Source organism: Cygnus atratus, chromosome 1, assembly GCF_013377495.2.
Source record: "Cygnus atratus isolate AKBS03 ecotype Queensland, Australia chromosome 1, CAtr_DNAZoo_HiC_assembly, whole genome shotgun sequence".
Taxonomy (NCBI): Eukaryota; Metazoa; Chordata; class Aves; order Anseriformes; family Anatidae; genus Cygnus; species Cygnus atratus.
The window spans coordinates 182,039,112-182,052,423 of record NC_066362.1 but is presented as its reverse complement, the minus strand read 5'-3'; the positions used below and the strand labels follow the sequence as shown (position 1 = coordinate 182,052,423).

The window sequence follows — 13,312 nt, the reverse complement described above, 5'->3', positions numbered from 1 at the left end:
GCTAGGCGCGCCGCTATGACGCTAAAGCGCCAGCACCGAGCCCCGCTTTTGGGCGCCGCTCGCCCTCCGCGGTGCCTGAGGAGAAGCTACACCCCCAAGGCGGCCTCGCAACTCTCGCGGTTCCCCAGAACTGCCGCACACAGCGCGAAGCCTTCCTCCTGTGCGCCTCCTCCTCCTCCTCTCCTCATCCCCGCCGGGCCGGCGCCATTTTGGGCAGCCCGCCGCCATTTTGTGGGCGGGCACTGCCAGGGGACCGAGCGGGTGTCACGAGGCTGCCATGGCAACGCCGCCTGCCCGGCCCGGCCAGGCCTCGCCTCCATGAGGGGGAAGCGGGCGGTGGGGCCGTGGCTGGTGATGGCGGGCGCTCTGCTGGTGCTGCTCGGCCTCCTCGGGGGCTCGCAGGTGGGCGGGGGGCGCCGGCAGTGCCCCGGGGGGTGTAGGTGTGTGTGGGGAGGGTGTTGGTGTGTGTGGGGAGGGGGGCTCCATGGTAATTTGGTGCGTTCTCAGTTCCGATCCACGTACCCCTACCTCTAGCGGACAGAGCGGACAGGAACATTAAAAAGATTTTTGGTTCTCGGCCATCCCCGCTTTGTGAGTGCTTAGCTCCAGCCGGATCCCTCAGCGCTGAGGTCCCCGCCCGGTGCTTGCAGGAAAGCAGATGTGCTCGCCTTCCCTTCCTCAGCTCTGCTAATACAACCGAAAAGCTGCAGCTTCTTTCCTTCCATTACATTTTAAAATCCATACATTGGCTTAAGTTGTGCCGTTCCTACTTACACTTCCTCATTTCTAGCTTCTTTCCTTCCATTACGTTTTAAAATCCATACATTGGCTTAAGTTGTGCCGTTCCTACTTACGCTTCCTCATTTCTACGATGTAGTTTTCCTTCTTGATGTGTGCTGTCCTATTTTTCTGATTTCATTGCTTTTTTTAAGTAGTTATTGATTCTGTTGCATTTGAAACCTTCTCTACTGTTTTCCTTTTTGGGGTGGGACAATTGACAGATAGCAATAGCAACTTCAATACAAGAAGTTTCACGGTGTATTTTTGCCTTTAAGTTCTAGAGCTTCCCCAATCCAACCTTTGTTACTTAATTTCCAGTTTGTTAAATTTTTCCCACATACAGTCCAAAAAGATAACTACAAACCTTTTTCTGTTTACATTTCTAACCTGAATAAATCAATTTATGATGCTTTATGTACAGTTAGTTTCTATTGCTGTTTCTCCTGATCCTCATATTTGTTAAAACTGGTTATAAACAAACATCTCACCATTGTGGAATCTAATTACTAATGGATATGTATTTTTGTATTGTCAGGTGTTGAAAGCATTTGATTACTTTTATCCTTCGAGGGGACAGCAACAGATGTACAAGTTGGACATAAGCTGGCCTAAAATTCCGGAGTATTTCACTGGCCAAACGTTTTGTGTTGCTGTTGATTCTCTTCATGGTTTGGTCTACGTGGGACAAGTGAGTGAGAGTACTACATTTCTCTTCTTGTTAATCCAATGTATTTGTACCCTTAAAATGTCTGCTTTAGATTAAAAAATAAATATTTATTTTATATATATATTACATAAAATTCATTTTTGTGTTATCAGTTTATATACTTATTATATACGCACATAATTTTACATAGATAAATACATATGCATATGTATTTACATGTATTTGTAAATATAAATGTGTGTAAACTATAATTATATATATGGTATATATATTATATATATTTATATGTAAAATATTTTATATTATATAAATAATATATAAATATAATATATAAACACGATAAAAAATGTATGTGTATATATATAATATTTTTATATTATATAAATATGGGGAAAATATACTTTCTACTAATTTCAATATAATAACTAAATATTTAAAGTATAGAAAGTAATTATTGTATCAAAATTAGTGAAAATATAAGTATAGATCTTTCTGCCTTACCTATTTTAAAAGAAGTTCTGGGATCATACTTTTTTGTCCTTATTTAAAAAAAGAATTTAATTTCTGTGATATTAACGCATGACGTAATTTAACTGAGTTATAGTAGCCTCTTTTCTAACTATAAGTTCCAGTGTGTTTCTGGTGCATCTTGACTAGTCCCCTTCCTCTCATTCAGCCTGTGTCCCATGGAATCAAAGCCACGCAGTTAAAATAATTGGGGTTCAGTTACTTGCATTACCCACTTCCGTGCATTGTATCTTTAGATCATGGATAAGGTGATCTTTCTGTAGAAACTGGTGGGGTTTAATTACACAGCACAGCATGAGTACTTTAGTACCATGTAACTAACCAGTACAGTTAGGTGTTTTGTACCTGTATTGTGCTTGATGTATTTTTCATCAAGAGTATATAAATACGATTCAAAATGAAGATCAAGATAGATACAGGAGCTTGGCTGCTCTGAAAATTGGACTCTACGTGATTCAAGTTGAAGGCCAGAATGAGTGGAGGGTTTTGCATGTTAAATTTGGACCCTTCTCTCTCTCTTTCCTGTTTCATCTGGAAAAAATGAACTACCAGTTTCAAGAGACTTCCATGATTCACGAAGCATCAAAAAAAAAAAAAGACTTACAAGGAGGAATTTTCAGAAGTTTGATTACTTGGTTAATAAGTTTTCTTAATAGATCTTTTTTGCTTTTTCAGAGGGGAGATAATGTACCAAAGGTACTTGTATTCTCAGAGGAAGGCTATTTTCTTTACTCCTGGAATGATACAGTTGAAATGCCTCATGGTATCTTTGTATTAAACACCGCAACTGATAGTTCAGTATGGATCACAGATGTTGGAACAGGTATGCAAGGTGGAGATGTGAGAAGTATTAGGCAGGGAAGAAAATGCAAATTATGCAGATATTACTTTAAATAGCTTATTTATTTAAATAAGGCTCTCAAATAATTCTGAAACAGATTTGTGCTTTTCTTGCCAGGAACAAACTGCTCAGGTGCTGCATAAAATAGTCTAAAGGTTCATGAGTAGTTCTATGTGTTTGTTTGTGGCGTCTAAATTTAGCAAAGACATTTTTTATTTTACTTTTTTGCCCAGGAGAAGGATAAGGAAAACAATACCTTGTGGCTGTGAGACTTGTCTTCTCCCCTAGGTTTGGTGACTGTAATACAACAGCTAAATACTGCCGTAGTCTATGGATTTGCTAACCCACAGTCATGGTCTCACGGTATAATTTTGTTTTGATTCATTGATCTCACTTGCTAGTGTCCGGAGATTTTCCTTTTAATCTCTGTAATCAATTGTAATACTTACCGTTTTGTTTTCTTAAGACATTTTTGCACTTTTTAAATCTTACTCCAGGAAAATACGGGCACACCGTGAAACAGTACAGCCCTTCTGGTAAACTTCTGCAAATCTTGGGCACGCCAGGGAATGCTGGTTCAAGTTTGAACCCGATACAATTTGATCAACCAGCAGAGATTTTTGTAGAGGAAAGCGGAGATATGTATGTTGTGGATGGAGATGGAGGAATGAATAACAGACTGCTCAAACTGTCCACAGGTATGGAAAAATAAATTTCTGCAGCAGGTGGGAATTGCAACTTGAATTTCAAATAACTTGAGAATACTATTAAGTGGGGACTAGGCTGAGCTGCTACTTTTAAAATTAGCTTGAAGACTTTGTTGGATCAGATCCTGTTTTACTGCTTGTCACTTAGTAGAAATCTCCTAATTGTTTACGACAAGAAGGTGAGAGAGTGAATTTGTTCAGTCTTGAGGATAAAAGGCTAAGGTAGTTTCTTATCACTGTCTTCAAGTTACTGATGGGAAGGTATAGAGAAGACAGAGTCATGGATTTCTGGGATGTGAGCAATGAAGAACGAGGAATTAACAAAAGTTGCCATGAGGGAGGAATTTCAGTTTGATCTTGGGGAGGGATTCGCTATGAAGGGTGATCAGGCAGTGAGTAGTTTTCCCAGAGAGGCTGGGCAGTCTCCACCCTTGTAGGTGCTCAAAACTTGATACGAGCAACCTGATTTAACTTCAGGTTTTGATTTGCTATCAACACTAGCCTTACTTTGACAGGAAGGTTGGGCCAGATGGTGTCTAGATATCCTTATATTCTGTGATTCTGATTAGCTCGTTCATATTCCCCAGCAGAGATGATCAGTGTTGGTTAGGACAGTGAGTCTGTTCACGGATGCAGCTGGGAAAAAGGGAAGGTGTGGCAGTTAGCTAACATTTAGTTTGCGAAAAGATGAATTCTTAAAACTCAAAACTGACTCAAAACGGCCATAATGAAAAACATCAATTTTCTAAACAAATGGATATCATACTCATTCAGCTGTTTCTATATTTTTTTATTTATTTTTCAATATAGTGCTTAACAAAGCTTTGAACTATGGCTGCATTTCTCTAACCATGATCCTGTAACCACTAATAACAATCCAGTAGTCACTGTAGTAGTTCCAGTATTTCCAGTATCAGAAGTACTATGATTAAAATTCCAGGTTTAGAAACACCATCTTTTAGAAGTGACTGAAAATAACTTTGCAAGGGAATGACTTGAAGCTAAAGTTATTTTATTTGTTTTCTTCTTACTTTATTTTTTTGCTTTTATTTTACATGATGTTTACTGCTTAGATTATAAAGAGATCTGGCTGAGTGGAGAAAATGGGACCGGCATTGGCCAGTTCAAGATTCCTCACAGCGTGACAGTGGATCCTTATGGACGGGTAAAGATTTAAAGGACTTTTTAATATTTTATTTTATTTTTTTACATGTAAACAAGTCCATTGGCAGATGAATTTGAAAAACATAAATTGTATTTCTTTTTCCTTGACCTGTTGGGAACTGGGTCATTTATGTGGCTTACAGTTTTCAGTGTGAAAGCAGTTGTGAGCTGAAGTTTCATACTGAAGATTCTGCTGAAGGAGCTGTCTCCAGGGTTGACAGAAGGGTCCTGCCAGTTACTGTCTGTTGTTGCATGGACATTGGCAATGTTCTTATACAGTTTCTCACAGGTTGCCATGGTGAAAGTACAGCAGATTTTTGTTCTGTAACGAATATCTACCCAAGCACTTAAGTTTCTTCAATTTCATATTTGGAAATTCCAGATAAGCTTTAAGAGGATGGTAAGGCACTGGCTAGGTTGTGGGCATCTGTCCCCATCTACATGTAGCTCAAGGCATTCAAGGTTCTACTTCTTCTAGATGTTAATGTAATCTGGCTTCTCCTCTGCTGTTCTTAATATTTTGCTCCTTAATACTCTTCAGGGAAAATAAGATCACTTGGCTAAAACATCTAAAATAGCTGATTTCAGCTAATTATGCTAATGCTGTCTGAACCAGAATAAGAAATGTTTATAGAAATCACTTCTCTGCCAAAACTGGCAGGGTGGGAGGGAGAAAAGATAGGGCAACTTGGTGTGGAAAGGGAACCGTGAGTATATGCATTCAAAGACAGCAATTGTGATGGGCCTAGAAATTATTGCCAAGGTGGTGCTGATCATCAGCCCAGGTTAGAATTCATTGTCAATTCCTAAGAAATCTGAGAGAGTGCTGTAGTGGTGTTTCACTTAAAAATAGCGATGAAGGATCTCAGGTCAACTTCTTTATTGCTCCCTTTTGGGTGATATCCCAGAAAAGTGATGAAACTTACTTATCTGACTGACAGGTTGTCAACAGCTAAAATTTCAGTGATTGTAGTAAATGAGATGTTTTCCTTGGAACTATCTAGTAGTATTGCTAGCTTACAGTGTTTGTTAACACAGGGTGGAACTGAGACAAACTTCACAAAACTACTTAAACAAAGCATGCTGAAAATGCCTAGTGTTGAAGTTGCTCAATATTTGTAGTAGCTTTAAACATATCCGTGTCTACAGATGCAGTCATCAGAGGTTTGGGTCATGAAACTACTGTTAAGAAACAAATTGTTAGTGGGTGACAGACCAGTATCTCTAGAATCAAAAAGGTGTGCATATGTTCTCACTGGGGGATATGGATTTATTCCCATTGAGTATATTTGTATCACAGCCACAGAAATGAAGAGAGAGCATTGATTTCTCTGCTAAAACAGTATAAAAATAATTTGTGCATCTTAATTGTGAAGGCAGTTTGTTTTAAATCTGGAAGTCATATCTACTTGCTCAGCTTTGAATGCGAAGGTGTTTTCCTCCTCGGTGTACTTTTTTACTTCAGGATACTTTGCTTATGTAAGAAACTGATGTGTTTAATTTGTTCTATTTGTGAATAGCCATGATTTTCGTTCTTTGTAGGTGTGGGTTGCGGACAGAGACAACAGAAGAATCCAGGTATTTGATAAAGTGACAGGGGAATGGCTGGGGGCTTGGAGTAGCTGTTTCTCAGAAGATGGACCCTATTCTGTCAGGTATTGCTGAACAGTTCTTTTAGAAACATGCAATTACATAAATAAAAGATACACTCTTATTGGTGAGCTATAATGTTGATATCTAATGCCTGATGACAAGGAGTTAACCAGATTTATTAACGGGGAGCTGGGTCCTGATTGCATGCAAAGATCTACACAGTTAGTTGTATGCTGATGTGACAGAGGAATCCCGTTTTTATAACAGGCCATGTGGATTCAAGTGCTGACTTGGGAATTTTGTTTTAAAGTTGTGTTTTGTTTGCGTTACTGTTGCAGCTTTTACAGGAAGAAAGATTGTCTTGAATGAATTTTCTGTAACACAATCTGTTTCAAAGAGTAGCAACATACAGAGCAAGGTTTACAAGTTAATTCTCAATGTTTCACGGCATTTAGTCTGTTGTAGCCTTCAAAAACTTGAATATTAGGGAAGGAGTGTTTGTTTTCTTTAAGTGCATCATGGTGTTTCCATGGGATGTCACATGGAGTGCATCATTCAAAAATACATTTCTCTCTTTCACAGATTTACTGCCGATTACAAGTATCTGATTGTAGCTCAGATGAATATCAACCGTTTGGCAATCTTGGCAGCACCACCGGTTGGCATTATTGGGGACTGTGCTATAGTTAACGCAATCCAGCTGGCAGATGAAACCAAGCCACACCTTGTAGATATAGACATGAAGAGCGGAGCAATCTATATTGCAGAGATTGGAGCCCAGCAAGTACAAAAATATGTACCCATAAGCTGATGGTTTCCCACAATGACCATGGCACAAGCTCTATGACGTGAGACATATGACCGCATTTCCCTGAGTTTCTTGTGGTTTGTATTTCTTTAGACAAGCACAGAACATTGTGCTCCCAAAAGTCTAGGGCTAAGAATCTGTCCTAGCTGCCGTTCTGGAGAAGTACTTGGTCTTGATCTGTTAATCATTTTAGTAATGCAATAATGGCTTTTGCTTTTGTTGCTGGGAATCTGAAAATGACTTTGTGTCTTAATTTTATTTTATACGATTTTGTAAACACAGCTGCTGTTCTTCAATGTGTAGGGCTTCATCTTGAGGCTCTTCTACTTAGCCTGTGTGCATTGTTAAATGAAGGTCAGGTCTTGTCGGAAGGAAGTGTATAAATGATTGATTTCCTGGTAGTCAAACACCTCATTTTAATGTTTCTTCAGTTGTTTTTTGGAACACTGTGCTGACACTGCCCAACACGGAATAGAGGGATGTATTACGGTGTTAATAAGACGCTGCTGGTTACCGTGTCAGTGCTGATGCTGGCATTTCCCCTCAGTGGCTAATGACACTGCAGTGAAATCAAAGCTTTCAGTTTCAGGTAAAGCAGTCAAGTCTGTAATAGGCTACAGTTAACTTGATCTCAGACATGTCAAACTAAATTAAAAGTATGTGCACAGCAGCCAAGTACTGATTCTTAACCATGTCAGTTCTTAACCTGATCTGATTTATACCAGGATGAGTTTCTGTTCATCAGGATTTCATAGCGGAACATATCAAAGTTTAACTCATGTAAGTTCCTCATGGAAAACAAATCTGAATTTCCTAGGAAACTCTTAATTGGCATTAGGGGCCTAGGAGACGCATGATTTTCTCCCAGTGTTCCATTTCCAGTCTGGAGTGGTTTCATTTTCTTTACAGGTTGCTATAAAATCTTAAGTTTACTTTATAGTATAGAGGGAGTACATGAGTACATGTAACAATAGTTACATGAAAGGGATGGAGAAAATGGCATGGCAGACTAGACCAAGGGCAGAAATGACACTTAGAGTGAGTAACTGAGTACTTCTCTAAAGCAGTGCACCCATATTCCATGTTCATCTACTAGCTTTTCAAAACATTTGGGAGGATTTGTTCTGTTTCCACACAGTAGAGTAAGTGTGGAATGATTTTAATGCTAATTATCAGCTAAGGGACACTTGTTTTTTTCTACTTCCTTAGAAAGGAATGTAGGAAATGGAATTTTTCTGGTGGGGTGTATCCACATCAGTGAATGTCACCAAAAGCAAATGCATCTTTGTCTGGCAGGTTTCAATCTAAGACCCCAAAATTTCTGGGTCAGCAGATGGGAAAACTGTCCAGAAAAGCCAGATTCATACATTCAGTGGAAAGTAATTCAGCTGTGGAGGCTGGTGCCCTGATTTCAGTGCTATTTGAGATTAATGCACCAAATATAAATGCTTTGTTGTTGGCTATGTCCACAATAATAAAGGCAGATCTAACCTGACTGCCCTTGTGCCAGCCTCAAAACCAGGACCTCAAGGTTATACACTAGCAAATATGACCCATGATTCACATGGTGTCGAATGGAAGCTAATAAGCAATATTTGTTGGCTGAAAAGGCAGCAGCAGTACTTCCTCTAGACCTAGGCAGATAGGTCCACATAGCTTTGCAGTGTGTTGTGTGGATTTTTTAACTAGGTCACCACTAGCTCAGGGATCTCTGTGCTTTGTGCAATTTAGCTATTTCTCACCTACAGAAGGTGGATTTCTTTTTTAAAATGTTACCAAAATATCTTTAACTATATATATGAACATATCTTGGTGGTTTAAGGGTTTCAGGCACATTGATTATTCCTCGTCACATCTCATCCTTATTTATTTTGTCTTTGTCACATCCATTTGAAACAGAACTAGAAACTCTCTGGGAACATGTTTCTGTTTTCTCTGAAGGAGTGGTGCACTTGTGGATGTTGACAAATAAGTTATACAAGTTTCTGTTTGCTGCATGGATGTCTTACCAAGTCTATGTTTATGTGGGCTTTTGCAGCCCCTAGAAATGGGGAATATTCATACAGTTTTGTCTGAATTTACTCAAATAGGCCACAGTGCCAAAAAATGCCTTACATTTGGGAATTGGGTATCTATGCTATGAAGGGAAGTATATAGTATGAGATGCTCAGACTCCTTTTCACCTTTGTGTCTATGGCCAAACTGAGAAAATGATTGATTTGTGCACTAACCTTCTAATTCTGCGAGGCTTTTCATATGTATCATTCTGAAACTGATCTCTGAAAGATTGTGTAATAGGATAACTTGGTAAAATAAATTGAGAATTTTCCATTGTAAAAGGTTTGGGCTCTTTATTAATATCAATACATTTTATTACAGTGGATTACTCTTCTAAATACAGTGTTCCCAGCACTTAAATGTTGATATCAGAAATTTAAAATGGAATGTAAAGTTCCATATTGTCTTTTTACATTGCTATTTCTGTGGCCCATCTCTTTTGTGTTCTGATTTGTGTATAAAAAAGCACAAATCTCTCCCAGGTGTTTTCATCTGAATAATTTGTAAAATAGGACAATAAATCACATAAGTACAAAACATTAAAAAAATAGACTGTATACCCTTTTTATGCTAATAGGGAAATTAAAAACAAACTAGCAAATACTTCTTAATACAGAATCAGATTTTATTTCCTGAGAAGACTTATGGAGCAATCTATTTAGTTTTTAGAAGATCAGGGAGGGAATTCTCTTTAATATAGAAATACTTGCACAAGAAGAAAAATAACATACTACAGTGTTAACTAGGCAAAGAAGAAAGCATGACTGCTAGAACCCAAGAAATTCTAATTTTAGTTGAAGTATGCCAGTTTTTAAGTGTGAGAAATTATTGCTGGAGCATCAAAATAAATAAGAATACACCATATTTTGATGGCTTCAACTTTGGGAAGGAACTTTTTTTTTTTTTTTCCCCTCAATTGATCTGGTCTTTGGGTGAGTGCCTGCATTGTTAACTGGATGACATTCCCAGAAAGTAAAAACATATAGACCAGTCTTCTCTCCCTCTTCTAAGTTTCTAAGACCTATTAATACAATTCGGTTTAATTTTTCCCAGTGATGCTAACCAGACGTATATTTTCTGTAATAGTCAGCAATGGATTTCACCACATCTGCCTGGTGAAAAACAACCCTGGATCACGTTTGTGCCAAGCAAGATCAGTTTAGTGAGGCTGAGCTATCTCAGTTCAGAGCTGCAGGGGAGGGTGCATAGGGATGTATGTGGGTCTGCTTACTATTGTAAGTTCACTGCCTTCAGGTGGTTATTAACCTTTTTGAAGCGTTAAGTGGTTAGTTATCTTAGTTGACACTTCCTTTCTCAACCATCTGTAACCTGAGAAACCTTTAGGAGCGATCTATGAGCAAGTGGACATTTGCTATCATTGAAGTTGCTTGGATAAACCATAAGAGGGCACCAAACGCTTGCTGATGCTTGGCAGTGTAACCATATACCAGCAAAGTAAACAGCTGATAATTTCTGAACATTTGGAGTAAGTCAACAAAGATAATGAATTGCTGCAGACTTCCTTTCTCTGTTCAAAACAGACTGCTTTAAACACAAGCAAATAATTGTATTACAGTCATTTTGGTGTATTACTACTGGATTTATGTCCATCTTACGTTTATTTCCATTATTTTTCCTAGAAAAAATGAGTAATTCAGTGTCCAGAGACTACTGTGTATGGTGAATTGATTCTTCTATTCCTTATGCCACTGATTTGAATGGAATTACTCCTGATACGTTGCGCTGGAAACATAATAATTCATAATAGTATAACTGTAGCAGCATAATTATACAAAAGAGCAATGCTGGTGTATTTCCCTACAGAGATGACCCCAAGTGAGATTAGAGCTAAGCTTGCTGGAGCTGATTCACCAGTTTCATTCTGCTCCTCCTTTCTCTAAAACCCTCCTATGATTTTGTATTACTATTTTATTCTACCTTTTTTTGTTTGCATCTGCAAAAGCTATTTGCCAGCAGTTTGCATCAAAAAGTTTCAACACAGACTTTCCATGAGATAAATGTTGTGAAATATTTGAGTCTTTCAGAGTTCATAGAGCATTACTCACTTTGCTTATATAAAATTCGAAAGTGGAGGCATATTAATTTTTGCATCCACGATGATTTGTTACTGAATTAAAACCCAAGCAACACTAATACAAATAAGATATGAACTTTGTCATAGGATCATGTTTTGAGGCTGAGGAAAATAAGTATGATTGTATAACTGGATCTAAATTAACTTTGCCAATTACATCAGAAACAAGCCTGCTAACTTTTTTTTACAAACAAATTAAGACCTAAGAGTTCTTGAACAACTTAAGTCTGTATATTTTAATCCTTGCCAGTGGACAATAAATGTAATCATTAAAAAAGGGGAAGGCTTCACATTTCGTTTAGATTTGCTTGGCTTCAACCTCATGTTTTCTATTTTCAGCTATCTTAGAGATGTGGCTAATCCAGGAAATTTTTTTACTTATCCCCCATGGACTCATTTACAAGTGATGACTCGGTCATCTTTTGCCTCACTCCCTCTATAAAACCGTACAGATCAGAAAGCTTGCCTTGCAGCAGGAAAACTGGTAAGGCTTTAATTTAAAAATGTTGCCATAATACTTTATTATTATTATTATTTAAAAATCCAAAAGAATGCTCACTGCTTGCTAGGAAGTCTGGATATTAGACCTGCCAGCACTGAACCTCTCTTAGTTCTGTGTGCTCTACAGGGCTATGTCCCCACAAATTGTTATGGCCTGAATTCTTAACTCTCAGTACAGTACTAGTAGTTGTCAGATGCTTTGGATGACAAGATGGACAAGGTGGAAAGGCACCCTGCATTAAGAATACACCAGAATAGGTACTAAGTTTTTATCTGTGCTTGCCTGTGAAGACATTAGCAAAATTTCCATGCAGTAACATTTTTTGACACCATCTTTATCAGAGGGTCTGGTTGAAATTCAGGTGTCATTCAATGGCTTATTAAAACAAACTAATAAATTGCTAGCAGGTGTTCATTTCATTAAGGCTATTCAGCATTTTCAGAGGATTTCTGAAATGCCTACTTTTGCTCAGAACTACCTTAGTACCAGTGGAAAGAAAACATTGCTAATATGGTTTAAGGAAAAAAAAAACACAAACACAAACCAACCAAACAAACAAAAAAGGCAACAAACCGACACACGTGTGTGAGGATTCTGGAGAGGACCACCTGAACTAACTAGCAGCTCTACCTCACCAATTCACAAAAATCATAATGAAAGAATAGATGTACCATGATATGCCAAAAAAAAAAGTCCCTTCTCCTTTTCACAGAAGATGTATTTTGCAAATCTATTAAAGGTCATTGGGAGAATCTCTGACTGTATCCTACTATGATGTCTGGTATCATCAGAATTTCATCATTTAAGGCATCTCCATGAACATGCTGTCTTCCCTATAGCTGCTGCTCTGAAATAGTTTGGCTTCAGAGCTCTGTGAGGACGTGCAGTCTACCAGCATGCAGAGGTATGGTGGAGTATAAAGATGGGTGAAGAGATGTGGTGTCCATCAGGTGGACCATGCAGGAGGAAATGCTAGCTTGAAAGGAAGGTGACAGTTTGCAAATATTCTAAGGTTTTAGGGTTGAAGGCACTTTTTGAATAGAACATAGAGTCAGAAAGTCATTTTATTGGTCTTACTGAAAACTGGGCTAGTCCCTTGTCCCTCCTCTCTCATACTGAGGCCTCCTAAACATTGTATTTTTAATCAAAAGTGTTGACAAAGCTGATTGGAGCTGCCCTTATTGCAGTCCAGTCCAGCTTTTATGTTCTCTCCAAGGTTCATGCCCTGGCTGCCTGTGGCACCTGTCCACTGTACCAGATATGAAAAGCACTATATTGCTGTGTCAGGTAACAAAACTGCAAAAAAAAATTAAATTTTTCTGTGACACAGCATACCCTTGGTCTGACACGAATGTGAGGTAGCACAAGCCTAGGCTAATTTTTGTTCAAAGATCAGAGCTCTTGAAAAATCTGGGGCGTAAAATGAAGTTTTCTTTCAACCATTTTAGCAATTTCTAACCACGATAAAATGCTGATGGTTGTTCTGGTTCGTTCTCATCTGCAATGATGTAGCTGGAACCATCAGACAGAAGATGACGTTGGCTCCCAGGTTTGGTCTCCTTGTATGAT

General features: G+C 38.5%; 1 protein-coding gene across 1 annotated transcript; it reads left to right on the top strand.

The window, feature by feature from the left end:
* Positions 1-15: 15 nt before the first annotated feature.
* On the top strand, positions 16-9,427 carry NHLRC3 (NHL repeat containing 3). Its single transcript, XM_035542823.2, has 7 exons — positions 16-402; positions 1,316-1,468; positions 2,651-2,798; positions 3,314-3,514; positions 4,597-4,688; positions 6,230-6,342; positions 6,863-9,427. Exons 1-7 carry the CDS (start codon positions 16-18, stop codon positions 7,089-7,091), a joined length of 1,323 nt encoding a protein of 440 aa, XP_035398716.2. The 3' UTR covers positions 7,092-9,427.
* The last annotated feature ends 3,885 nt before the right edge of the window (positions 9,428-13,312 follow it).